We start from the raw sequence: 25,133 nt of genomic DNA, 5'->3' as shown, positions 1-25,133 counted from the left end.
CAAGCCATTGTAAAATCTCTTGTGGATTATTTTGAGAAGATACCTGTTGTGTTGCCAAAGGCTGAAGTCTAGCCTATATCAAGCAGTTTCACTCTGATGGAACAAAAATAGATGTTTAATGCTTATTTTGCATCAAAGCAGCAAAGCATTATAATTGATATTTACTAGGCCTAATCTGATGGCAGCTAGGTCTACTATTATTCTTAATCAATAAGATGTTAATTGTTGTGGATTCTAGCATCAATTACTGCAATACTGCAACCAACATAGATGTAGGCCTGCTACAATAATTTACATTTGGATATCTTGTGTCATGTAGAATAATTCCATTTAGCTCTGAATGGAACATTGATTGTGATCAGGTAGTGACGTTTCGACATTCGTTACCGTATGCGACAGATTATTACAGTGCTGGTAATCTACGAATCATACATTATCGACTCGAGCAACAGCCTGGTAAGAAATTGTACAGATGCACCGAAATATGCACATCACTTGTTTTGCAACTATTGCACGTAACGTAGGCGCCCCAGTTTTCAATCGACGTCCGTGCGCGTGCACGGCGTTCGGGTACGATTGCGGTACAGAAACATAGGAGGAGAAACAACATTGACCTCGCCGGGGAGTATTGGTTTGTCGGAAGTGACTCGTCCTGTTAAGAAGCTTTTATATTTTATCGTTCACTTACTGGTGGTCACTAGTATATGACACCTGGGTTTGCAAATAAGGTACGACTGCTTGTTTTCATCTGAATTGTGAAGTTATGGTATGAAATAGGAAGTGCTTAAAATGCCGATGTGGCTGCAAAATTTGCGCCTCCTGCCTGTCTCAAAATGGCGAATAGGCCGTTAGCTAGCTGGCTAGCTACATTGCAAAGGGTGGAATTGTACCCTATAAGGTATCGTGATTCATACTGATTTTCACCTTTAATTTGTAAATGAGGATGTCCTTTTGTGGCTTCGGGCGTATATAAATACAGTGTCTATACTGTTATCATTATTGTCTGTAAAACAAAACGGCACTCCTTGCCAATTGAGCCCACTTGACTTTGTTAGCTAAGTTAGCTAGGTAGCCAGAAAGCTAAGGTTAGTATCGAGGTAAGCTAGCTGACAGGCAAATATTTCTAGCCTACGCAACATTAGCTAATGGGAATCAGAGACGTGAACTTCATGGTGAGAAACAAGTTAAGAGGTAAAGCAATTAATAGATGGCTTGCATGGTTGTTTGAAGTTGTTTGTTGTCATCTGGCTCTGTGGTAAAATATCAAGAGTACTAGTGTGCAGAAACCAGCAGATGAAATTGTATGATATCGAACTACGAGCTCATATTCAGTGATGGACGATAGCATCACAGTTAAAATTGGGCGTGTATCAAGGATTCAGTGCCACATCGTAGCCTGCTAGCTATCGTTACCACAACAGTATTTTGTCCTGTAAAACTGATACACCTCCCGAGCACACCAGATGAGCAGAGATAATGTTACTTGGCATGCATGATGTTATGGTTAGTCTTGTATAATTACTTTTGGTAGCAAATGTCCCCCTGTAAGCGAGGGGGAGCTGTACCAAAGGATTGGTCATTTAGCCAGAAATTGTTGCTCAGGCCAGCATCGCCTAGTCGCCTGTCTTCCATTTGATTTTATTCCCAGAATAAATGATGTGATGTGAGGTGAAATCCAGTAACAACATGCTAGTCCGGTTAGCCAGACAGACCGTCTCGCATATTGTGCGCTCGTGCTAGCAAATGTTCTAAGAACTAGTAAAACCAACAGTGTGAAATTAATCCTGGTCAAACGTTTCAGGGAGTTTGGCATGATCTGACAAGTGAACGTCCCTGCCCGAACTGATGTTCGTTGGTCCAGTGCTACGTTGTCATTGCTGTAATTTCATTTATCTTTGGCACGAAGTCAGAGCATGTGCAGTGTGATCTAACGGTTCATTTAGTTCATTACCCCGTGGATGGTCTGAGGCCTAAGTGAGGCTTTCAGATTATTTTCCAAATTTCATGGCAGAATTAAGATAGCCTTTTACAGTTGTCTAGTATGCCGCTTTTGTAAACGGCTTGTGCTAGACATGACCGCTGGCTAGCGGAGACATTTAGCACACAGATAAATCATTGAGTAGCTTTTTGGGTGGAGTTTTCGTCATGTGGCAGATCACACCACAGTCACTGTAGTCCAAATTTGTCTGTTTGCATTGTTATGCTACCATTTGTTAACCAATCATAGCTTTTGGAGAGGGGGATATTTTTTTTCACCGGGACACTATCTAGAAAGAATACTGTGACCTGACTAGTGGTGTTTGGTTCCAGCTTTTGCTGTTCATCACATCAAACACTTTGTTGTTGTATCACACAGTGGTCTAGAGGGTATGCTATTTTGGAGCAGATTCTGGCAAATTGTGACTGTCTAAGCCAAGTGATGAAAAAACAAGCACATTTATAATTGCCCATCATGTTGGTGGTGTTAGGAACTATTTTGTACATCTTAATTGGTCATCTTTAAGAACTTTGCTGGTGTAGTTTTTGCTCTTCAGGTCTCTTAACTGATCTCTATCACACTATGACTGAGATCATGGATTGACGGACTGTACACAGTATGTTCAGCATCAGAGTCTGGAGAGACATTAAATTAGGTCAGAAGGCAAAAGCTTTAATAATGGAAAAGAAACTTGACTTTTGACGAACCTGGCAGACTCGTAAGGGAGGGGTTCCGTCATTGGCTGTTCGAGATCGAAACAGATTGAAACGCATGTTGCTGTCCTAGTGGGCTTTAGAAGCCTCATTCTCCATCAGCTGAATGCCTCAGGCTGTTTTAACCATAGACTATAAGGGTTTCAACCCAAACACATCATGTTCTAAATTTATTCCATGGGCAACATTGTTTTGGTGTCTCCTAAGCCTGTGTTTACAGTGAGAACATGTGTCTCATCTCGGTTATCTGTGAGACTATTCTAAATTAGAATTAGAAAACTTATTTTTTTCTTGTGGGTGGGCTTCTGTGTATGTTCACTGATGGAAGAAAGGTGCTGATGTGGGTTAATCGAATTGAAGCACAATTATTGAAGTCTAGGCTAATTGAATTAAGGAACCTCATGTTCAAGGGATGTTGAATTGCAAACACATGCTCATAGACTTAATAACACGATGGAAGTAGCTGCAGGGTTGTAAGTGAAAATTTGTTGTTTATTCAACGGATTTGTTCAGAGCAAAATTCGATACATATTTGAGAATATGCCACATACGAACCTAAGTGCTTGTGGTCATCTCCTAGTTTCACTGTATAGCATAATAATGTAGCCAAGGTGGATGATGTGAAAAAAGGCTTTTGTAAAGAGTGTAGTAGAGTGTAGTTATCTAAGTGGATGTCTTGAAGTCAATGTCCATAGACTTTGAGAACGCCCTCAGGATATGACCTCATTATGCTTTGATCAGAGTTGACGAGAAATTCTGTGATGCTAACAAGTGTTTAAAACGTCGTTGTCTTACTATTGTGTTGAATTTGATTCATATAGGCTACTGTCCAGTCCACAAATACCCGATGGTATGGACTCAACTAGCTAGACCACATTCAGAGTCTTCCAGTGTGCATTAGGCTGTCTTTGGTGTGAGAAAATGTTGTTGTCCGTTTACCAGTTGAAAGTGTAGTCATCATTAGCATCAGATGCCACAACCTTGCCTTTCACTCTTCCTAATACCTTGAGCATCACGGCAAGCCGGACCAATTTAGCGGATGACATGTTGGCCATTTAGTGGAAATGAGCAGATATCTTGTGAACGATCCTGTCTGTATGCTGACAGGTAATCAATACCTTTATTTAAGGCTCAACCTCGGTTTGGTAGTCTGTTCATGTATTTCAGCATATACCTTTATTGGGGAATTACAGCATCCATCAGAAGACTTCCTCTTGCTGAAACATTGCCAATCAACCCCTACACCCTACCCCAACCCCCATCGGATACCTCACCATAGCAAAGGCTAAAAATTGATTAGGCAGCAGGACTATGATGCGTTAAGTGCATCTCAGAGTAATGAGCATTGTGAAATTCACTGGAGAACAAAGGGAATGGCACTCTTAAGCCTGCTGACTGCATCTCTTGTGTTTCGAGCCTAGTGTAGTAGATCACATGTGTGATGTGCATGTGCTGGAGCTTGTTTTCATTTCTCCGAGTTATATGACCATGATGTTTGCATGTGGGACTGTTGGTCTGTGCTGAGAAAACGCCTTCGCTGAGCAAGTCCCCACAGGTTCTCCGTTTCTCTATTGCTGTTATTTCTACTTATTAAAATCGTGGTAGCAGCTGCAGCATTCAAAGCAATGTGTTACTAGTGGACCTAGGCCTATTGCTCAGGGTTTGTGTCCACCTCATATCTGTTACCTGTCCTTTTATCCTTTTGTGTGATTCATTTGATGTGATGTTAACAAGTCTGACATTTGGGGCCATTCCAACACTCTGGATAGTGAGTGCTAATGGTCTAGGTATACATTTATTCATCCATTTCTGGATTAATCAGCTCTCCATACATAATTTGCTGTTTATGTCGTCAAATTGATTACTAATAGGCCAGATATCTAGGCCTACATGGGAAAAGAATGGTCTCTCACTACTTTTGCTTCAGATCAAGCACAGTTTTGCCTTTTTTAGCTGTTTGCATTGATGCCATGATTCTGTGTACATTTCCACACCATGTTGGAGGTGTTGGGTAGGTGTGTTTGACCTTCAGAGCAGTCTGAGACTGGATTTCATGGAACACGGTACAACATATGTGACCAAACTGTGAAAACTCCATTTAGAAATCTCTCTCGCACACACACAAACCTCCTGAAGATCTTTGTGGGTGGTCATTGTTGTTGGTTTGTTGTGTCCAAGTCCCTGCCGTGTGATGACAGATGGCCGCCAAAATCCGTGGACATGCCATGTTTTGCCAGAAAGGGAGCATTTCTTGTGTTTTTATTTGCTTAGCATCTCCAGGCCTTTTGTGCGTCAGTAAGGCATGGTTTGGTTGCATATTGGGTCCCCATGATTTCAATTTCATCTGGAATGAATTTAAATCTGAGGAGTTTTATGATGTACATCATGATCCCTCTATTAGATTTTTCTATTTCTATTGGAAATGCCATTGTGGGAATTTACCTGTAGCCTAAGACTCTAATGAACATTTTATTTGGTACTTTGGCCTCCAGTTGTTTGTTTCCTCATGTTGAGATTTTAGGTCATGTTTTCTGAATCTCCTTTATGACGCACATAAGGTTGGGTATCGTTTGCTTGTTTCTTCGATTGATTACCCAAATTTGATTGTATATTCAATTTATTATTAGTATCTGTAGTTTCACTGCATCTAGGCATAATTCTAATTACAGATGGCTTGCCATAACGTTACATGTAAAAATGGCTTGCCATGGATGCATATGCAATGTCAAACGTTCCTCCGCTTTCAAGTTTATTCAGTGCAGATGACTTGCAATAACTTAAACGTTAAAATGGCTTGCCATGGCCCTGCCAGGTAATATGCTTGTCCCTTGCCTCTTTGACAGCTCTAGAATATCAGTGCAGAGGTATGTTTGTAAGATAAGTTTCATACTCATGTTGCATGCTACATATTTACAAGTACATTTTTGCATGATCTTCAAATTCATTGTGAATGGGCCTCCTGTGAATGAAGGATGAATGTCATTATTAGTGCGGAAGTTTTCATATTACAACTTTGCTAATAGCATTTCAAATAAATGGCAGTTAGTGCATTTGCAAGCTTTTTGTGTGAACTAGGCCGTTGATGTTGTTTCATAGCCTTTTGCTCGTGTATTGGTAGATTTAGAAGAAAGAAAAAAATAGAGAGAATTTAAGTGGCACCAAAATTCACGTTGTCATCCAATCATCATTTGCGTCGGCACCGATTCCATATTAAAACAGAGTTTCAGTGCCCAACCCTGGACGCACATCACTTTGCTGCCTCTGTCCCAAATACATCAGAACCTGAGTGAGTACTTGGTGAAACCGTAGTGTGCAGCCTGCGTCCTTGTGTTGCAGCCTTGTGTCCTACAGTGATGCATGGCGGCAGTAAGCTTATAGAGTACAAAGTGATGTCCTTTGAGGTCATGTGGCGGATACAGCCAGCTTGTCTGTTCCACAGTGGATCCTCTATGTGATTGATAAGTATAGAGAGTTTCTGTGTACAGTATGTCTGTGTGTGGTAGGGAGGAAGGGGGGAGCATTTGGGTCAGGTCAGAGTGCCCACTGATCAAAACCCTGCTGCCTGTGCCCCAGACTCTGCTACCCTACTACCCCACGAGGGCTCAAAATTAGCACCAGCCGCCAGCCAAATGCTGGTAAATTTTGAAGTTGGCTGGTAGATTTCAGACAGAAAATACATATTTCCTATTGAATGGCTGGTGGATTTCACCAGTTCATCTGTCTCTGGCTGGTAGATATTCCCATTTCAAAAAGTACATTTTGACCCCGGTACCCACTACCCCTGCTACTTCTAAACCGTAAAGCACACAGGTGATGTGGCTGATGCAACAGAGATGCAGTGGTCGGTTTCTCCCAGACTGCTGTGAAACGGCAGGTTAGGATTCTCTGCATGACCGGGTTGGATGATATGGATGTAACATTAGTCGAGTTGAAATTATCCATAATTTCTTAAAGAGACCCTATGCAACTTTTTCATAGTCATAAAATCGCTTAGAAATCGTTGTTTTGCTTGACTGACCAGTTTTATCGAAAACAGTCACATTTCCTCCCGCCCCTAGTGTCCCTCTCCGCTATTACAACCTTGCAACTTTCTGATAAACGATCGTTTGCTGTTTACATCTGGAAGTCAGAGACGCGAAAGGAACAAGAAGAACCACGCTTGCAATTTATATATTTATATATAGCCTATATATGTATAAATATACACGCTAAAGCTGTCGGGGAAGCTCTGCAGAGAAATATGCAAGCATAAAACGAGCGAAAACTAAAAACAAAACCGAAACCAGAGATGAAATCGCCAATCCTGCATTATTCCTCTTTAACATCCTATAAGCTTAAAATGTTTGACCTTTAATCAAAACTAGCAGATGGAATAACGAACAGACAGGAGATTCTGTCATTTTTATATTGGCTATCAAATATATTTCATGTGTAATTTTCATGGTGTTGTACACACCATGAGGCTATATGGATGATATTGATAAGGCTGAAATTGTTTTATAATGGCATGACATGCAATGGAATTAATATTGGACATGTTGCCATATCAGTTGCCGCTTATCCATTCTCATGACCGATGTGGAAAACGTCTGCATTCATTCTCAATCCACATTTAAGATCCGTCTAGGTTAAGCTTCATCCATGCAGTCTCTGTTGTGTGTCATCTTGGTTGGTGTGACTGAATGTATCGGACTATTTGAGTGTCACTTGTTGCACACAATGTTATCAAGGAATGTGGTCACGATGGCCGGTTTATGAGCCAAGAAGGGAGAGTGCTTGAAGTTTATCCATGCGTCCGAAGTTTGTATGTTTGCTTATAGCCTAAATGTCATTACTAGACTTTTACAAAAGCTTGAATGTCCAGCAAGCAACAGACGTAGTTCAAATATGAATGAAGTTAATCAAGATTGCTATCCAAGTCCATTTTGAGAAGGAGAAGCTGAGGAGCTGGAGTCCTTTACTTCACAGCTTCTTGCCAGTTTTAGAATTTGAATGCCTTAAAAATGCCTACAACAACCTGTTCAGTTGTCTTTCAGAGTTTGTTGTAGGCCTACTTTCACTACCTTCACATCTGAATAGGATTATGCAGAGATCATATAACTCCACAAGACCTGAGAAATCCATTGTGACTAACCATTGCAAGCTATCATATGTTGGGAAAGTGGTTTAAATAGCCTATAGGCTACATTATGACGAGGGAGGATATGTGTAAGGGACATATGCATTGCTCAGATGGCTATATTCTGGAAGGAGGAATCGCAACAAAGATCAGACCAGCAATTTTTCTTGTATGAGTAGACCAAGCGTAGTTAGAAGTTAGCCTGCACATTTGATTGATGAATTTACGCTTGGATTTGAATAAACTGAAAGCAAAACAAAACAAGGTAAAGTTCATCTCGTTCAAATCACTGGAGAAAGTGAACAAGTCCCGCCCCCATTAATTTCAATGGGAATGCTAGGCTAGTGTCAGGCTTCAACATGGCATTTCATGGGGCCTGTTTCCGGTGCCGTTTTACTTAGCCTATTAAGTGCCAGGTTACTGATTGACGTAAGGTACAGAAGGAGAGCTCGTGCCCACACCAAGCTTGTGCATGAGCTGAGAGAGGAACAGCCACCAATCAGCATGAGGAGAAATGGCACCGGACATGATGTATTTCTGGAAAATGGCAACGAGGAAGTGCCTTGCTAGTCGGCGACGCTAATCAGTCAAATCCTGACCCCCTGGTTCAAATAGCGTGGCTATCCCTGATTAAAATGACTTGCCTTGGATAAATAAGTAACCTATTGTTGGAAAAAGAACAGCACATTTGGTCGTTGAAATGGGAAAATATGCACTGAACATTGCTCTTCAGCAGTGAGGTCGCACTTGAATACCGTGTGTGTTTGCACCTGCTTAGTATGAAATAGCCAAAATCAGATACTGTCTACCAAGTGTGAATGTGGCCTGTTAGCAAATGTCACAAAATGACACAGTGCCATGATGAGGAGACTTGGTAGTGCAGTTATAAATTTAGCCCGACCTCACCAGGGCTTGTGCTGGGTTTTCCATATCAACTCCATAACCAAGCCTAAACTGTAAGGTCGAGGTTGAGTTGTGTGCTGTGTGGAACAGTGTGTATAGCATGATGCATACTTTAGCTTGTTGTTCAAAACTGTGTTAGTTTGGGGTGGTGGTGTTGGTGGTTGGTTGGCCCTCCGACTAGCCTGAATCAGTCTGATCAGATTGACCTGGCCTGTGGTGTCACCTGGGAGGTTGGAGGCCATGGTGTCAGCAGGGTCAAGGCAACAGTTCAGTTCCCATGGAGCCCATGAACTCTGTCAATGCTCCTTCATGTATACATACGCCATTGTTCTGCAGTTTCCTATACTGTAAAGGCCAGATTAGTTCTATGGGAAGTGACTTGATTGATTTTACATGTGTTCTTTAGCTTACGTTCACTTTGGATTGTATAAAGACAAAGGGAAGCGTTTGAGGAACACGTGGGACTGATCGACTTTTAAATTCAGTGTGTAGCCTAAGCCTACAGTGCAGACTAGTCTTGTCACCAGTCGGCATGGTTTATCTTGGATAAGGATTAACTGAGGCCACAGCTCAAAGTCTTAAGTCCTAGAACCTACCCTTACCTTGAATCGACACCGACTCCTCTGTCTCTAGCCTCAACTTGCTTTCCTAGACAAAGTTTGGCGCTTACTGGCGAATCTCTTTGAAAACCAATTTTGAGAGTCCCCTGTCAGTTAGGAGGCCTGCAGTAAGGTAGAAAGATTGAAATGTTCCAGAGTCTGAGCTTGAACAAGCATGTAAATGTTTAAATGCCAGTGTGTTTGCCAGTAATGGAGAGGTTTGGTGACACTAGGGTTGAGGTAGCCTGGATGAACCCAGACAAACTTGTTAGCAAATTTGAATTTGTTCTTCACGTCTGGGTACGTTCCCATTCAGGCCAAATCACCAAACTCCCAGGAACGTGTTGTTAAATTATTTTTCAATTTCTTTAGAATTTAGTAAATAACTGCATTTAGCTCTGTTTACAAGAAAGCAAATGGCGTCGTTTACAAGAACAATGTGTTTGCTACACTCCAGAAACAATTCTGGTGGTGTAATGCACCTGTATACGTTTATTTTCACTTCTGGTTACGCTCCTGGAAGTCGTAAAATGTCATATTCAGAGATGGGTGTCGATAGGATTCTTCCCAGACTGGCCCGCAGAGCAAATTTAAATTTGCGAACATGTTAGTCTGGCTTTAACCATGCTAGGGTGAGGTGGTTTGTGACAGAATGTTCTCACATGGTTGACACACTCCCGGTGGCGAGTGAACTGTGCCCTCTCGCTGCAGTGTCAGAGCTGGCGTTGCCTTGGCGATTATGTCATAGTCCAACTGAAAATAGACCTCACTTTTGTCTGTTGACAAGAGGCTCCTGCGACCTTGTGCCCTCAGATGTATAGTGCCTTGGCCTGTAAGCAGCAAGGGTGGGCGCATTGAAATGGAAATGATGTTGGTTGGACCAGAGAAAAGCTGGCTAGGAGAGGTTGAGTTTATCTATTCATTCATTTATTTATTTTTTTATTTTTTTATTCATTCATGTATTTATTTAACCATTCAGTCCTAATGGCAGGTTAAGTAGCACAGCGCAATATCTCTCTCTTTTCATTTCACCTGCATAGTATTGTTTGTGTGGGGAGGATGCAAGGGATTAGTTTGTGTATGGGGGGGAGTTGAGGGGATAGATAGGCCATTTGGTCTTGTGCTAAGGGTTCTTCCCTTTGCCATAGGGATTAGTAATCCCTTCACCAGATCGCCCCCCTCCACCCATCTCTGGGGGCTAAGAACATTAAGCCTATTGTCGCCCCAGGTATCACCAGTCTGGAGGCTTTGTTGGATGTTGTGGGTGTACACTGGTGCAAGGATGTTGGCAATATGGAAGTGCTACTTTTTTATTTGACAGGACAAAGAGGAAGAATAAATAAAATCAATGATTTGGCCTACAACAATTCCGACCATTATTAGTTTGTTATTAGTCTTCTGTTGACTCTTCTCAATATTCAAATATTCATGTGGATATGAAACATTGTAATCTGAGATGCTTTCTCTGTGGGGAATGGCGTTTTGTACACCTAGTGATGTCACATAGAGATTAGGGTTGTGCCGATGCATCGTCCATCGTGATGATTGACAGGCATCACCATGGAAAGCAACCATCGTGATGCCACGCCTCCACATGCCAGGCACTTATTTCTGTTGTACCCTAAGCTAAAATATAAAAAATAAAAACCTTTCCCTGGAAATGAAATTGAGCCTAGAACAGATGCACGTAGGGTGCTTAAGAGGTTGCTTGTTTGTTTTGGTCTGTGTGAAGGTATTGAATATGCATAAACATGTAGTACTGTGGTCGAAATATGTAGTCTCGTAGTGTTTGGTGTATTTGGCAATGTTTGCCTTCTCAGGCATAATCATCAGAAAGTAAAAGTAAAACTAAACTAAACTTCTGTCTCTGCCCTTTTCTCTCCAGATGAAAGGAAGATCTCGCTGTTGAACCTTGCCCCCCCCCTCCTATCACCTGCGAGCATCACCTGGTCTCAACGTTTCGGGACTTTCCAGAAGCCACCCGTCTCCTAGGAGTGTGTTGCCAGTGCCGGCTTCTGTACATCTCGGCCTTTACGCCAGAGAGCGAGTGGGACACTCCCCCCGACACACACACACACACGTGCACGCACACTCCGGAGAGGAGCTGAGCAGAGTGCCGTGTAGTGGCAGACACACACGTGCACACACACACACAGAGATACACACACACACCCCTGCAACAAACGGCTGCAGCAGAGGCAGCACCCCAACCCTGCAGCCACCATGGTGCTGTCGCAGAGGCAACGTGACGAGCTGTAAGTGTTCAATACACACACACACACACACACACACACACACACACACACAGGTACAAAGTGGCTTGTGATGGTAAATTACTGTAATTTCCCTACTATTAGCCGTGGCTTATACATTGATTTTGCTACATTTCTTCAGCTATGAGGTTAATACAGGGGGGCAGTTAATATGGTTTTGTTTCTTTTAACTTGCATAAAACACTGTCCTGTAGCTTATACACAATGCGGCCTATATGTGGGGAAATTACTGTAAGCATTTTGATGTTCTCATCAGATATAGTGTTGCATATACTGCATTCATCATGATATAAAGATTTAATGGAGATGCATTACGATTACATTAATACACGGGTTTAGGTGTTATAATCCCTTGTGCCTAAATCCAAGGTAAAAACTTTTAATAAGAAGCCCCTGCCCAAATTGACCTAAGAAAGCATGCTAACCACCAATCTGTCAACTAGTGATCACAAGCACAAGACAACTGGCCCATCTAACAGCAGTATACAGTATGCAGTATATCAAGTGGGCACCCTCATTCACCGATGTTTCGTTAAGTTAGGCCCACGACACCTCATGAAGGCTTAACCGTGAAATCAGCATCCTGGAGACACTCCCCTAAATGCTGCCACCATAATACAACATTGAAATATCCAATATCCAAGATACTCTTAACCAATCTAGGCCGAGGTTGGTTAGGTTGGTCCGTCCCGTTGACTGAACCATAAACCTAAAAAACCCTAACCAACCACCATCGACCTAGGCACAGTCTGTCACAAACACAAAACAAATGAGCCAGTTCGCTTACCTTAGCTGTCGCCCCATGTTGCCACCATATTACCACGATAAAATATCCAAATACTCTTAACCAACCTGCATGCGATAGTGTATTACTGAGTAATACCCTTAGAGAAATTAAATGTTTGCGGCAGATTTGCATCAAACAAAGTCTGCCAATATTGGCTGCTAGAGGAAAACTTCCAGCCAAACTTCTAGTGAACTTCTGGTAACAAACACAATTTGCATATAACATTGCTGCAACATTGCCAAAAGTTTACCACAACTGCTTGCCAGAAACCTAATTAGCATGTTAAAATATTACCTTGCCGCAAATTTACGGCAACTGTTCACCAGAAACCTAGCATTTCTGCAAGGGCAACCACAACAAAAAGCAAGCTAAGTGTTTGAAAGCCCAAAACAGCGGTGGCTGTACATTTCAACTTGGTGAGTGTAGTGTACTGGACAGGACAGGGTGCTCAAACTTTACTGTGCCATGGAACATTCCCCAGAATGACACAATGCCACAGTTCACCATTTAGAAATGTTGACCTCATCATGGCACTGTTGCAGTTCTTCTCCTGCAAATAAGGGCTCATGAGCCGGACACAGAGATCGTTGACAAAGAAATTGAGGTTGTCATCCAGTGTACCAAAAATGCTCTCTTCTTTTGGGTGAAATGTGTTTGTTTTAAGTTGGCCTTTAATCTAAAGACAGATCAGTTACTCATCCCGGTTGTGTTTTCCGGGGCTTGCCTCAGATGTACTTATCTGGAGTCTATCCTTGCCAACATATAGCCTTTTTTTGAAGGCATGTTAATTATTCATTATGTTGTGTCTCTCCTGAAATAACCCCTGGTACAATGTGCTGAACACTAGCGCAGGCCAGATGAGGACGTATGGATGTGTAGCGTTTCCACAACAGCTTGTGCTAATTTACAGCGTCGCTAAATCTCTCAGTAATCATAAGTGTAACTGCTCCCCACGGCCACGTAGAGCTTCTGTAAATCAGAGCCACAGAGCCGTGGGGTGGGTGGGTGAGCAAGAGAGTGGCGCTCTCATCTGCTGATGGCCAGGGCCTAAATTTAGTTCCGCAATGAGCTCATGAAATATTCACCATCTCTCGGAGAAGGGACGCAGGGCGTGTTTGCGTAACACTGAATCACTGGACAAGATGAGCGGAGAGGGTGTGTTGTGTGTTGTGTGTTGTTTTCATCAAGCACTCGTACGTCTCCTCAAGAATGGACAGCTCCACAAGTCTTTTATGTTTTATCAGCACTTTGTAATTAGGGTTGGGTGCAGATCACATTTGAACCGATATCGGTGCTGGTGCCTGAGGCCTGGTTGAGGTTATTTTTGGGTGGAACTCTCTAAAGAAAGCACCATGCCTTCACGAAGAACGGAACATGCCAACACCATGCCAATAGACTGATCACCACGTACACTAGGGATGTTTTTTTTTCAGTCCTCCTCTTGCCCTCAGTTGTAGTGGTTTAATACATCTCATCAGGCCCCATCCGTCAGAGAGGTGCTCGCGGCTCCGCGTGTTCCCTCCACGCTCCGTTTTGATTGGCAGTGATTCAGCGTTTCATTTCTCGCTTGGCTGCCCACGTCCTCCCCATCACACCTTCTGATCTCCAGTGTCAGACCAGCGGGAGAGACCTGCATTAGACGTGCCCTCCGGCTATCTGACCAAATCACCGACACCTTTATCGCGCAGATGTCACGCTGCACCTGCAATGCATGTGTCTGTGTTTGCTCAGGACCTGAAAGCTTAGCTGGTCTTTGAAATTGGTTGGTCTGCTCTTTTTTTTTTTTTTTTTTTTTTAAGGCCAAAAATGATGCTGTTCAATTGGATCATCCTGTGTTCAGTGACCTAGACTATTAATGCCTTCCTGTGTTTTGTGAACACTCTGTGAACGTGAATGCTAAGCAACACCCCTACACCACTGCTGGATATTAGCACTCGATGAGCTCACCCGGTTTCCATTTGTGTTTTCCAGAAATCGAGCGATAGCTGATTACCTCCGGTCCAACGGCCATGAAGAGGCATACTCCGTTTTTAAGAAAGAAGCAGAGATGGACATGGTAAGGGCTGATTTCTCGTCTGGTGTGAAAGTTAATAGTGTCAATAAAATGAGGTAATAGTAGCGGATTTTGTAAGGTGTCACACCAATACTTAACCATGATTGTCTTTCTCAAATACAGTGAGCAGTATGGTCTCCATGTCGATGAAGCCGTTACCCCCATCTCCATATTGATTCCAATTTTCTTTCTTCTTTCTTTCATCTTTCTTTCTTTCTCCCTCTCTCTCTCTCTTGCTCTCTTTCTCTCTCTCTTTCCAGAATGAGGAATTAGACAAGAAATATGCAGGCCTTTTGGAAAAGAAGTGGACATCAGTCATCAGATTACAAAAGAAAGTATGTTGTCTTTTGAACTACGCTTGAGTGGGTCAAAGCACTCCACAGGTTGTGACTCTTGTACATGCAGTTGAAACTACTCATGTTAAGAAATCAGCACAACTTTACTACTTGTAATGATCCCCCTGTACACTGGGCCTCTGTAAAGAGCCAGACAGCTTAACATTTTCTTCTAAACCTGAAAATGGCCTAGAACATGTTTAGCACTGGCATTTCCATTTATATGACAATACTCTGAGTGTTTAGCTTTTACTGAGTGTGCGTGTATGGTATGTTATGTAATAAAGCCCTTTATGTGAACATAAGACGCATGCATGCCAGACACGGTGTTTAAACCATGGTGGAATAACAACTTTAGTGCCTGTTTTAAATGAATGTCAGAGTGGCAACACGATATTTGCTCCCTTGTTTTAGATAAAGTTGGGTACACATGAGATTGCAGACTGTTGTAGACCGGTTCACACCATATTACTATGCAGTTACAGCCCTTTGTAGATTCTGAGACCTGTGTGTGTGTGTGTGTGTGTTTCAGGTTATGGAACTGGAGTCCAAGCTGAGCGACGCTAAGGAGGAGATCACCCTAGGAGGCCCCATCGGCCAGAAGAGGGACCCCAAAGAGTGGATCCCTCGGCCCCCAGAGAAGTACGCCCTGAGCGGCCACAGGAGCCCCGTCACACGCGTCATATTCCACCCGCTCTTCAGCGTCATGGTGTCCGCCTCCGAAGATGCCACTATTAAGGTGTGTGTGTGTGCGTGCTTGCATGAGCTGTGAGGTAGTGACAGAAATGCGATTTAGAACACCCTCAAGAATCGGACAGCTGAATGGAGTTGTGCGTCAGAATTGAGTCATGACTATGCTATTATATGATGATTGGCTCTTTGTAGCACGTTCTAGATTTATAATCTAGGCGTACCCCATCAGAGAGAAGGTATTAAGCATGCAGATGATTTGTTTGTTTTGACCTCCATCATTGGTGAGATTGACTCTTTTCTCATGTACTGAGATTATATAGTGTATGTGTGTTCTCCTACGTCCCACACTTTTACGCTGGTATGGTGAATCCTTTCCTCCCGGCTCGTCCACTGAATTAGCAGCGGATCGTGGTACTGCAGGAGGATGAGGAGGAGACATGCGCTGTCCTCCTTTCTGCTGACTCACTCGGTCTCCATGGAGAGCTGGTGATGCAGTGGTCACCAGGGGCAACGCAGGCCTGGCACTGCTTTCAGCTTGATGCAGGCCAAGCTCCCTGCCTCCCCTCCTCCCCCTCCTCCTCCTTTCTCTCCCCCTCCCTCCCTCCCTCCTCCTCCTCCTCCTCCTCCTCCTCCTCCTGTTTGCCTCTCCCTCTCTCCTTCTCTCCGTGCTTTCTCCCATTAATGCGCTCCACGCCCCCCTTCGTAAAGGAAAAAGGTCAATGTTGATCCTAGTTTATGGGTTGCCATAGTTTCTGTGTGCTCCATGCCAGCCGGTGGTCTGGGGAAAGGAGCCAGTGTTGCCGTGGTTCTCACTTAAAAGCGGTAAAAGGCGTTCGTCCTGCATACCTGAACGCAGTAACCGTAGTAACCCAGTGACAATCTGGCCCTTTCTGTGTTGAATAGGAGACAAAAATGGTTTTGAATTTTCAAGCATAGTAGGTCAATTTGTATGTGTAGTATGATGGTGTCCATTGTTACCCAGGCTGTATTATGATACCTGCTCGCAACGTCAGAAAGGGGGCGAAAATGGCTTTTCAGCACCGGCTCAAAATGCGTTTGAACCGGAATGATCTGTGCTGCCAATTCAGGCTTTTCATCCTACTGCACATGTATTGATCCAGACAAAGCACCCCACCCCTCCTTTTTGTGTGTGTGTGTGAGTGTGTGTTTGTGTGTGTGTGTGTGTAGCTTTTCACATGCGAGGAGCCACCCTTTCACCACTGGATCTTTCTGGCATGAGCAGGAAAACCTTACTGGAAGTGTCTCCATGTGACTCCCTATGATTGGCCCTCATACAAGTCAGCTGCTGACATTTCCCACTGATCTGAGCAGCAATTCACGAGGGACTCCTCCTGACCTTTTAGCAGATCTAACACCCTGTCGCTCAGTTGATGGCAGGCTTGTTGACTCTGCTCCACCCCCCCCCCCCCCAGTCCCCCTCCCATCTACCCTGCAGGCTCTCCATGTCATTCAATTGCCTGTGAATTGTTTGAAAGTCATGACTGATGCCAATGATGTGATGATGGCCTTGTCTGGGATGGCTTTTATTTTCTGCCATCATTTAGCTTGATGGTGAAGTGCTTTGGTGATTCACCGTGGTGTTTAGACATCGTTATGACTAAGAGTTTGTGTTTGTTTTTAAACTCTTCATTTACATTCTCCATTTCTTTGTCTCTTTTCCTCTCTCTGTGTCTGTGTGTGTGTGTGTGTGTGTGTGTGTGTGTGTGTGTGTGTGTGTGTGTGTGTGTGTGTGTGTGTGTGTGTGTGTGTGTGTGTGTGTGTGTGTGTGTGTGTGGTTCACCTGTGCAGGTTTGGGACTATGAGGCGGGAGACTTTGAGCGCACCCTGAAGGGCCACACGGACTCTGTGCAGGACATCTCCTTTGACCAGTCGGGCAAGCTGCTGGCCTCGTGCTCCGCGGACATGACCATCAAGCTCTGGGACTTCCAGGGCTTCGAGTGCATCAGGACCATGCATGGTGAGACACCGCTCGGAACACTCACGACGAACATACCATAATGTTCAGGAAATACATTCATGTTCAGAACGTACATGAGCATACATTAACATAACATTCATGTGTGTTCTGAATGTTGATGTATGTTCAGGAAATACATTAATGTTCAGAACGCACATGAACATACATTAACGTTCAGGAAATACATTCATGTTCAGAACATTTGACCAGTTTTGGGAGTAAGGGATTTTCTCTTGCAGTTGAGTGAATGCGTATTGTTATGGAGCACAGATCCATTCACTTTAACACACACTATGTTCTGATAAGGTTTTCCTCACAACCTTGCACTGTGTAGAACAGGCGTGGCAACGCTTCTCCCAGTCTTTAATCTTTGAAGACGACTCTGACCGCGAAGTTAAGGAGCTGTTTATGTTTATGTTTCTGAGTGGCATTACAAACAGTTGGCTGCGGCTCTACTTACTGTCTGAGGGACGGAGCGTGAGATGGCCCCTGACTGTATGTCGTTGATCTGGACCCTACTGATTGCTCCGATTAACCCAGCTGGGATTAATGTAACCACCCTGTTTGGGTCAGGACGTAATCTGCCTCTGAGGTCCCCAGGGGCAGCGCCGTCCCACCACACTGGCTGAGCCATTTAACCTCCAGTGTTTGTTTTGTCATTTGTGTGTAATGGTGCATATTGTGTACTTTTTTATTATTATTTTATTATTATTATTATTATTATTATTATTATTATTTAGTTAAATGTCAGGAAAATCAGGTTTGTGTGTCGGCCGTATTTCGTCGGCCAGACCCTTCTCCTTTTGTCCCATGGCGTCTGCCTGATGCGCTACAGTCCCGACCTCAGGGAACCTCCCATCCCCTGGCCTCCCCTCCACTCCCATCCCCTGGCCTCGCCTCGCCTCCCCCCCCCCCCTCGCCTCCCCTGGCCTGGCCTGGCCTCTCTCCCCTCTCTCTCCTCTGGTGGCCTTGTGTGTCCACACGGTCATCAGACTCCCTCCCCGGGGGGTCGGCTTGTTTGGGTGGATTAGTGCCTCTGACCAGCCGCCCTTAATTATCCCCTCCGATTAGGTGACATTGTGTCCCCCAGCCATACACACACACACACACACACACACACACACACACACACACACGCCCACTCCCACCCCAGACACACACACACTCCATCCGCTTCTCTGTTCCAAACTTCCCAACCCGTCACAGCAAGGCAGCGATTCGGTCACACAGAAACCATCTGTTCTGGCGTTTGGTGAAATACAGTGCTCATTAAATGACGTCCCTGTGACTCGACTTATGGAGTACGGTGCTAATGTGGAGTTCAAGAGTTCTGGTGGAGCGCGTATCCTAATGCGTGTATTCCATACGTCACCCAAACTGGAGGGTTTTGCCACTGAATCCGCCTGGGTATGCTGATGATTCTCATCATGCTGATTCAGCGTTTCTCTGAGGCTGTGCAAACCTCCAACAGCTGTTAATGGTTTTAGATGATAAACACATCGGATCACCACACACACACACACACACACACAGCACTTTGATAATGAGCCACTCTGTCTCTTGCAGGCCATGACCACAACGTGTCGTCAGTTGCCATCATGCCCAACGGTGATCACATAATCTCTGCATCCAGAGACAAGACCATGAAGATGTGGGAGGTAGCCACTGGGTATGTATCAAACAGCTTTACCTGCTCTTACTAATGATTGCTTACTGAAATAAAACTGAAATTAATTAAATATTTACACAAACAGTAGGTTTGCTTAATGAATCTCTCAGATATAAGATTAGAGGAGTGCATTCAGCATTATGTGGCAATTCGGTTATAGATCCAAGCAAGACAACGGCACATTCCTTTGGCACCCTGTGATCTTATGCTTTGAAATGGAATGCCGTGAACACTCTACACATTCATGAGGTTGCCCCCCCCCCCGCGCCCCCCTCTTGGTTCTTCCAATCGCTCGCTTGCTCGCTGTCGCTGTGACCCCAGCTGAACTAGGGGCATTGTTTTGACCAGAGGGCATAGCTTGTTTTTGTCTGAAGAGTGCTCAGTCATGAGACTGGGTTCTCCAGGCTCCCGCACAGTATACACTCTATTCATCCCTCCCCAGGACCAGAGGGGGCCTGTTCAGGATGTACGTGAAGCGGCGATGTCTGATTAAAGATTTTAGATTTGGCCCTCAGACCAGGAAGAACACACACCCAATACTGCCAAGTAGACTTTTTGAAATGAAAAGGAAAATGTGCTACCAAGTGAAAAGTATTTTCGGTGTCAAATCGTAATCAGTCAGGCACTGATGATGATGATGGTCTGTCACCTAATGCAGACCTGAATGCATATATGAATATGATGCGCTCATTCCTGATAGGGTATAGAATAGGGCTGTGCAATTAATCAAATGAATCAAATCAATTAATCGTGATTATGACCTCCAACAATTATGAAAACAACATAATCGAAATGTAATGATTATTTTGCTATGTTCAGTTTCAGAAAAATTTTCTCCTTTTCTCTTGTCATGTGCATTATCTTTTTACATCATTTTTTTAACTGTTTTAACTGTTAACTGATTACATTTAAAATTCAATTTCAAAATGTTAAAAATGTAATTTCTTTCAGTGATCATGTTTTATAACCGTGATCTCAATATTGAACAAAAATAATCATGATAATGATTTTTACCATAATCGAGCAGCAGTAGTATAGAATGTCATTAACTTAGTGCTATAAGCAACACTGTTGTTTTCATATGTCAACATGTTCTGCCTTCACTGCACTGTGACCCAAGCATCAACTCTTATTTAATTTTTTCTCCCTCTAGCTACTGCGTGAAGACGTTCACGGGCCACAGGGAGTGGGTGCGCATGGTGCGGCCCAACCAGGACGGCACGCTGCTCGCCAGCTGCTCCAACGACCAGACGGTGCGCGTGTGGGTGGTGGCCTCCAAAGAGTGCAAGGCCGAGCTGCGGGAGCACGAGCACGTGGTGGAGTGCATCTCCTGGGCGCCCGAGAGCGCACACCCCACCATCCTGGAGGCCACCGGCTCAGAGGTGTGTGTGGGCGTGTGTGGGTGTGTGGATGTGGGTGTGGGTGTGGGCGTGTGTGGGCGTGTGTGGGCGTGTGTGTGGGTGTGGGGATGTGGGTGTGGGTGTGGGCGTGTGCGTGTGTGTACCCCACCATCCTGGAGGCCACCGGCTCAGAGGTGTGCGTGTGTGAGTGTGTGTGCGTGCACATCACACAGAGAAATGGCATAACTGAGTGAGAATGTGAGAATGACGGAGAATGTGAATTTGCACAAAGCTTCAGCTATGAGACTAATAGACCGGGGCAGTTAATATGGTATTCACATGTTGCTTTTTTTTTTTCTTTTAACTTGCATAAAACACTGTCCTGCAGCTTATTATATACAATGCGGTTAATTCACAGGAAATCACTGTACGTGCACATAACCTGTGTTGGTGTTGACGTTTACATAGTTGTTTGTGTTTACATTTAGGTGTGAGAATATGGTTATTTACACCTAGTGAACCTAGACCATATGCAACAGTCATCTTTAATTTAGTTTATAACTAGCCTTTAATAGACTTTAACTTTAGGGACTTTCATGTTGCTAAATAGACTTTAACTTTGATCTCTAAAACGGTGTTACCGATGTGATTTTCTGCCAAACTAACCGGAGCGTTTGATGTGTTGTAGAACAAGAAGAGTGGCAAGCCTGGTCCATTCCTGCTCTCTGGCTCCAGAGACAAGACCATCAAGATGTGGGATGTCAGTACGGGCATGTGTCTTATGACGCTGGTGAGTGGGCCACCTCAGCCGTGCTGAAGGAGTAAAGCAGAGCAGCTTAAAGCTGTAGGCCATGACTCTAATCTTATACACTATTTGGTCAAGTTCTGTGAATTTCTCCTCACAGTCTTCCAGTTGTTTGTTCAGTGTGTGTTCCAAAAAAGCTCTGATTTGTACACATGATGTTTAAAAAAAAAAAAAAAAAAAAAAAACTCTTATGTTTGGCCTGGATGTGTAAATTGAAAATAAACAAAAAGACTCGAACTGACATACACTTCCAGTCAATCAATAATGTTGCTTCAAGAGCACTGACGGAAGGGTTGTATTTGATTGGCTATTGAATTCAAATGTCAACCAACTCTTCCATTGGGATTGAAGAGTGCACCTTTAACCTTTCAAGAAATGCTGTCGTTATATTAGCCCTCTAGTTGTGTTGCTGTATCTCCACGTGTGCTTGCTCCAGTGTCCACATCTCTGGCCCTTATCTCTTAACTCACCCTTGCTCCCTCCCTCCCTCCCTCCTCCTCTCAGGTTGGCCATGATAACTGGGTGCGTGGCATCATGTTCCACCCCGGTGGCAAATTCATTGTGAGCACCGCCGACGACAAGACCCTGCGCATCTGGGACTACAAGAACAAACGCTGCACCAAGACCCTGACGGCCCACGAACACTTTGTAACCTCTCTTGGTGAGTAGTCGCCCTGTTGCTTGGAAACACACTCATCCCCCTGGTTCAAGGGTGTGTCTGCCTGCATCAGCAGCAGCAGCAGCAGCAGCAGCAGCAGCAGCAGCTGCCATGACTCATTTCCCAGGCTTGTAGCTTGGTGGAAAATCAGGCACATAACTGTGTTTGTTTTTGTTGTCTTTACACAACATGAACGTTAGCCATTACGTTTGTTTTATTTTTGTTTTTTTCTCCTCCCTCCCTTACAGATTTCCATAAGACGTCTCCCTACGTGGTGACCGGAAGCGTAGATCAAACAGTCAAAGTCTGGGAATGCCGCTGATCCCATCGGCGAGGCTCCTCCCCTTTTCCCATCTGCCCGCCCCTTCCAAGTCACTCATCCTCCAGGAAGCACTCATCACCGTGGTTACCACACCCCAACCCGCCGCCCCACCCCCCGCCCCACCCCCTTTATCCGAGCTGTCGGCATAACTATCTTCCTCCTATGTAAATTATTCTGGGTGTAGAACTGAGCTTATTAAAACATTATACACATGGCACACACACTTGAGAAGGAAAAAAAAAAGTATTCTTGCATGGTAAAACCCCAAAAACTTATACACTGTAAATTTGCATTACCATTGTGTAGAGAGGTATGGTAGAGTTAAACACACAGGAGCTGATGCTCTGAACCCTGGACAAGGACACACACACACTTGAGGCGGCGAGTGCAGTCCAGGGAGCTCAAACACAGGGCACTACTAAACCGAACTTTTCTGTCCTTTTTTTCCCCTTTTCTTTCTCTTTTTTCTTTCTTTTCTGCCCTTGTTCCCCTCTTCTCTCATTTTTCTGCTGTCACATCTATCTCTTGCTGCCGCAGTTTGTACACTGTCAGTGCCTAAGGGAGAGAGACGGAGGAGGAGAGAGGTAGAGGTGGATTTTTAAGACAACATAGTGCATTTCGTCCCCTCTAAACGTAATCTACCCCTCGTGTTACCATGGCTTTGCACAGAGGAGCCTGTTGTTTTAAACTCACATTGAAGTATAATGGATCCCCCCCACCCCACCCCCCCTGTGTGTTTGTATTTTAAATCTCAGGTCAGCCTGGAGTCCTTAACAAGCAGGTGAATGTGGCTGACATCCAGTGCATACTCCTTTCTCTATGTAAAGGCTATTTCCCCCCAATCCAGTTAGCCAAGCGTCTATCAGTCATGTCATGTCATTTCATGTCATGGACCTCCCTGTTAGTCTAGAGCTTGGGGACGACCCTGATCACGAGTTTGGTGGCGATCTCAAACCCACAGGGAAGTATTTTCCACATTTCCCCCTAAAAAAAGAGTAGATGAGAACCATATGCAGTTAAGTGGGCATAAACAGTATATGTTAAACATTTTCCAAAATGTTGATTTTTGTTTAGAAAAAAAAAAAAAGAAAAAAATATGATGCAATTATGTCCCGTCCCCCCTCCCCGCCATGATCTCCTCTGTAGACAGCTACACTGACCAGTGCTCAGTCCACTCCCTTCCTCATGACGTGCACTTCCACCTTCCACACACAAGCCAGTATGTGGACACTCATCACTAAAGACTAAAGCTCAGAAGGTCCCCCCCTAGTGTCTAGCACTACGGTAGAGGCAGCCCAAGCAACCCCTCCCACTGTTGACAGGCAAGAAGCGTCGACACCGCTGCAGTTGGGGTCTTTAGCAATGATATAAAGAGACCTACTCTGCCACTGTAGATTGGCCTGAGAAGTTCGTCTGTCCGGGCACTAACAAGAATGGGCCGCTCTCCTGACCCCCTGACCCCCACCCCACCCCCACCCCTACACACACACACACACACACGTGCGCGCACACACACACACACACACACCCAACTGCCCAGCAGTTTGTTCACTCATTCAAACGCCCACAGGCCTTCTAGACTAGCACAGAAGCTAGTTCACAAGGGGGGGGTGGGGTTCTCGAAAGGTCACCACAGTGACCGCGTGTACAAAGACCACTTTCACAGAACCATTTGCTTGAATGGGGATTTTTGGGGAGGGAGGGTGGGGCATTGGGGTGCATTCTAGAATATTATCGCCTGCGAAACCGATCCATTCTGCTGCTTCTCTGCTTTTGTCATCTGCCTGTGTATCTGTACATGAACCTGTCAGCTGCTGCGCTGGAGCGAGCGTGTGTGAGCGTGTGTGTGTGTGTGTGCGTGCGTGTGTGTGTGTGTGTGCGCGTGTGTGTACATCATCCATCTAAAGAAAGCTTTTGACCTGTTCAGTGGTACGGCTCAAGTGTCGTTGCACTGAAGGAGCTATCTCGTCAGGCTCTTCTCTCGGATCGGAGTGTGTGTGTGTGTGATGTCCTATAGTTTTTGTTGCTGTTTTTTTTTTATGGTTCTATGTTTGTTGCTGAGAGAGTGTGTGTGTGTTTTGTGTATGTTTTGCATTTGTCTAAACTGACAAAATTCTAACGTCTAGAGAGAAAGCCCTCCCAGGTAGATCAATATGTGCAATAAGTAATAGGCTGCTCTGTGCGTCTCAAGAGCTCCGTTTTGTATGTATGTATGTATGTATGTATGTATGTATGTATGTATGTATGTATGTACTGTATGTAAGTATGTTTGTGCAAGCTATATACATGACTATAGGAAAAGCTCTTCCTTTCTTTCAAGGGGATTGTGGGGGATTTAAAAAAAAAAAATATGAGAAGCTGGAATCAATGGGGAGGAGTATAGTTCAGGAGGTGAATAGAGGAGAGGAAGGGGGGGGGGGCGCAAAAATCACCTCCCCGACACCTTTTCAGGAGGAAGACGCTATAGAAGCTGAAAGGACGTAACCAATTCCCATCGTTGTGTACGTAGATAACCGCGTGGTCTGGTCAGCCCAGGCCTGCGAGCCCGTGGAGCTGACCAGAGACCGGCGCAAAAAATGTCCAACTGTCTTTTTCTCTGCCTTGTATACTGAGGGCCGTCTGACTTAACAGGATTTTACTCTGCTTTTGTGATCTCACTGTTCACTCACTCACTCACATTACACTCTCTCACACACAGACACACACACACATACACACACAGACAGACAGACACACCGACTCAAGCACACACATTCCCTCACTCAGACACACACACACATGCACACAGACCTACACTTACTCAGACACGGGCACACACATGCACACAGTAAAATTGTGTACCGATATATCTGGATGTCATTGTTTGCAACATAATTAAAAATAATAAAGATGTGTAAATACATGAAAA

General features: G+C 44.4%; 1 protein-coding gene across 2 annotated transcripts; it reads left to right on the top strand.

Moving 5' to 3' along the window:
• The first annotated feature begins 584 nt into the window (after positions 1–584).
• On the top strand, positions 585–25,133 carry pafah1b1b (platelet-activating factor acetylhydrolase 1b, regulatory subunit 1b). Of its 2 annotated transcripts, none has more exons than XM_062536967.1 (11): positions 585–728; positions 11,198–11,567; positions 14,344–14,428; positions 14,686–14,760; positions 15,293–15,499; positions 17,263–17,431; positions 18,998–19,100; positions 20,254–20,482; positions 21,129–21,230; positions 21,750–21,906; positions 22,152–25,133. In XM_062536967.1, exons 2-11 carry the CDS (start codon positions 11,536–11,538, stop codon positions 22,223–22,225), a joined length of 1,233 nt encoding a protein of 410 aa, XP_062392951.1. In that variant the 5' UTR covers positions 585–728; positions 11,198–11,535; the 3' UTR covers positions 22,226–25,133. The 2 variants fall into 2 exon arrangements, with proteins under 2 accessions (XP_062392951.1, XP_062392952.1); XM_062536968.1 differs by lacking the exon at positions 585–728 and adding an exon at positions 1,086–1,191.

This window comes from Sardina pilchardus, chromosome 5 (assembly GCF_963854185.1).
Source record: "Sardina pilchardus chromosome 5, fSarPil1.1, whole genome shotgun sequence".
In the NCBI taxonomy this organism is placed as follows: Eukaryota; Metazoa; Chordata; class Actinopteri; order Clupeiformes; family Clupeidae; genus Sardina; species Sardina pilchardus.
Note: the sequence above shows the minus strand (reverse complement) of the source record. Positions and strands in the feature narration are given on the sequence as shown.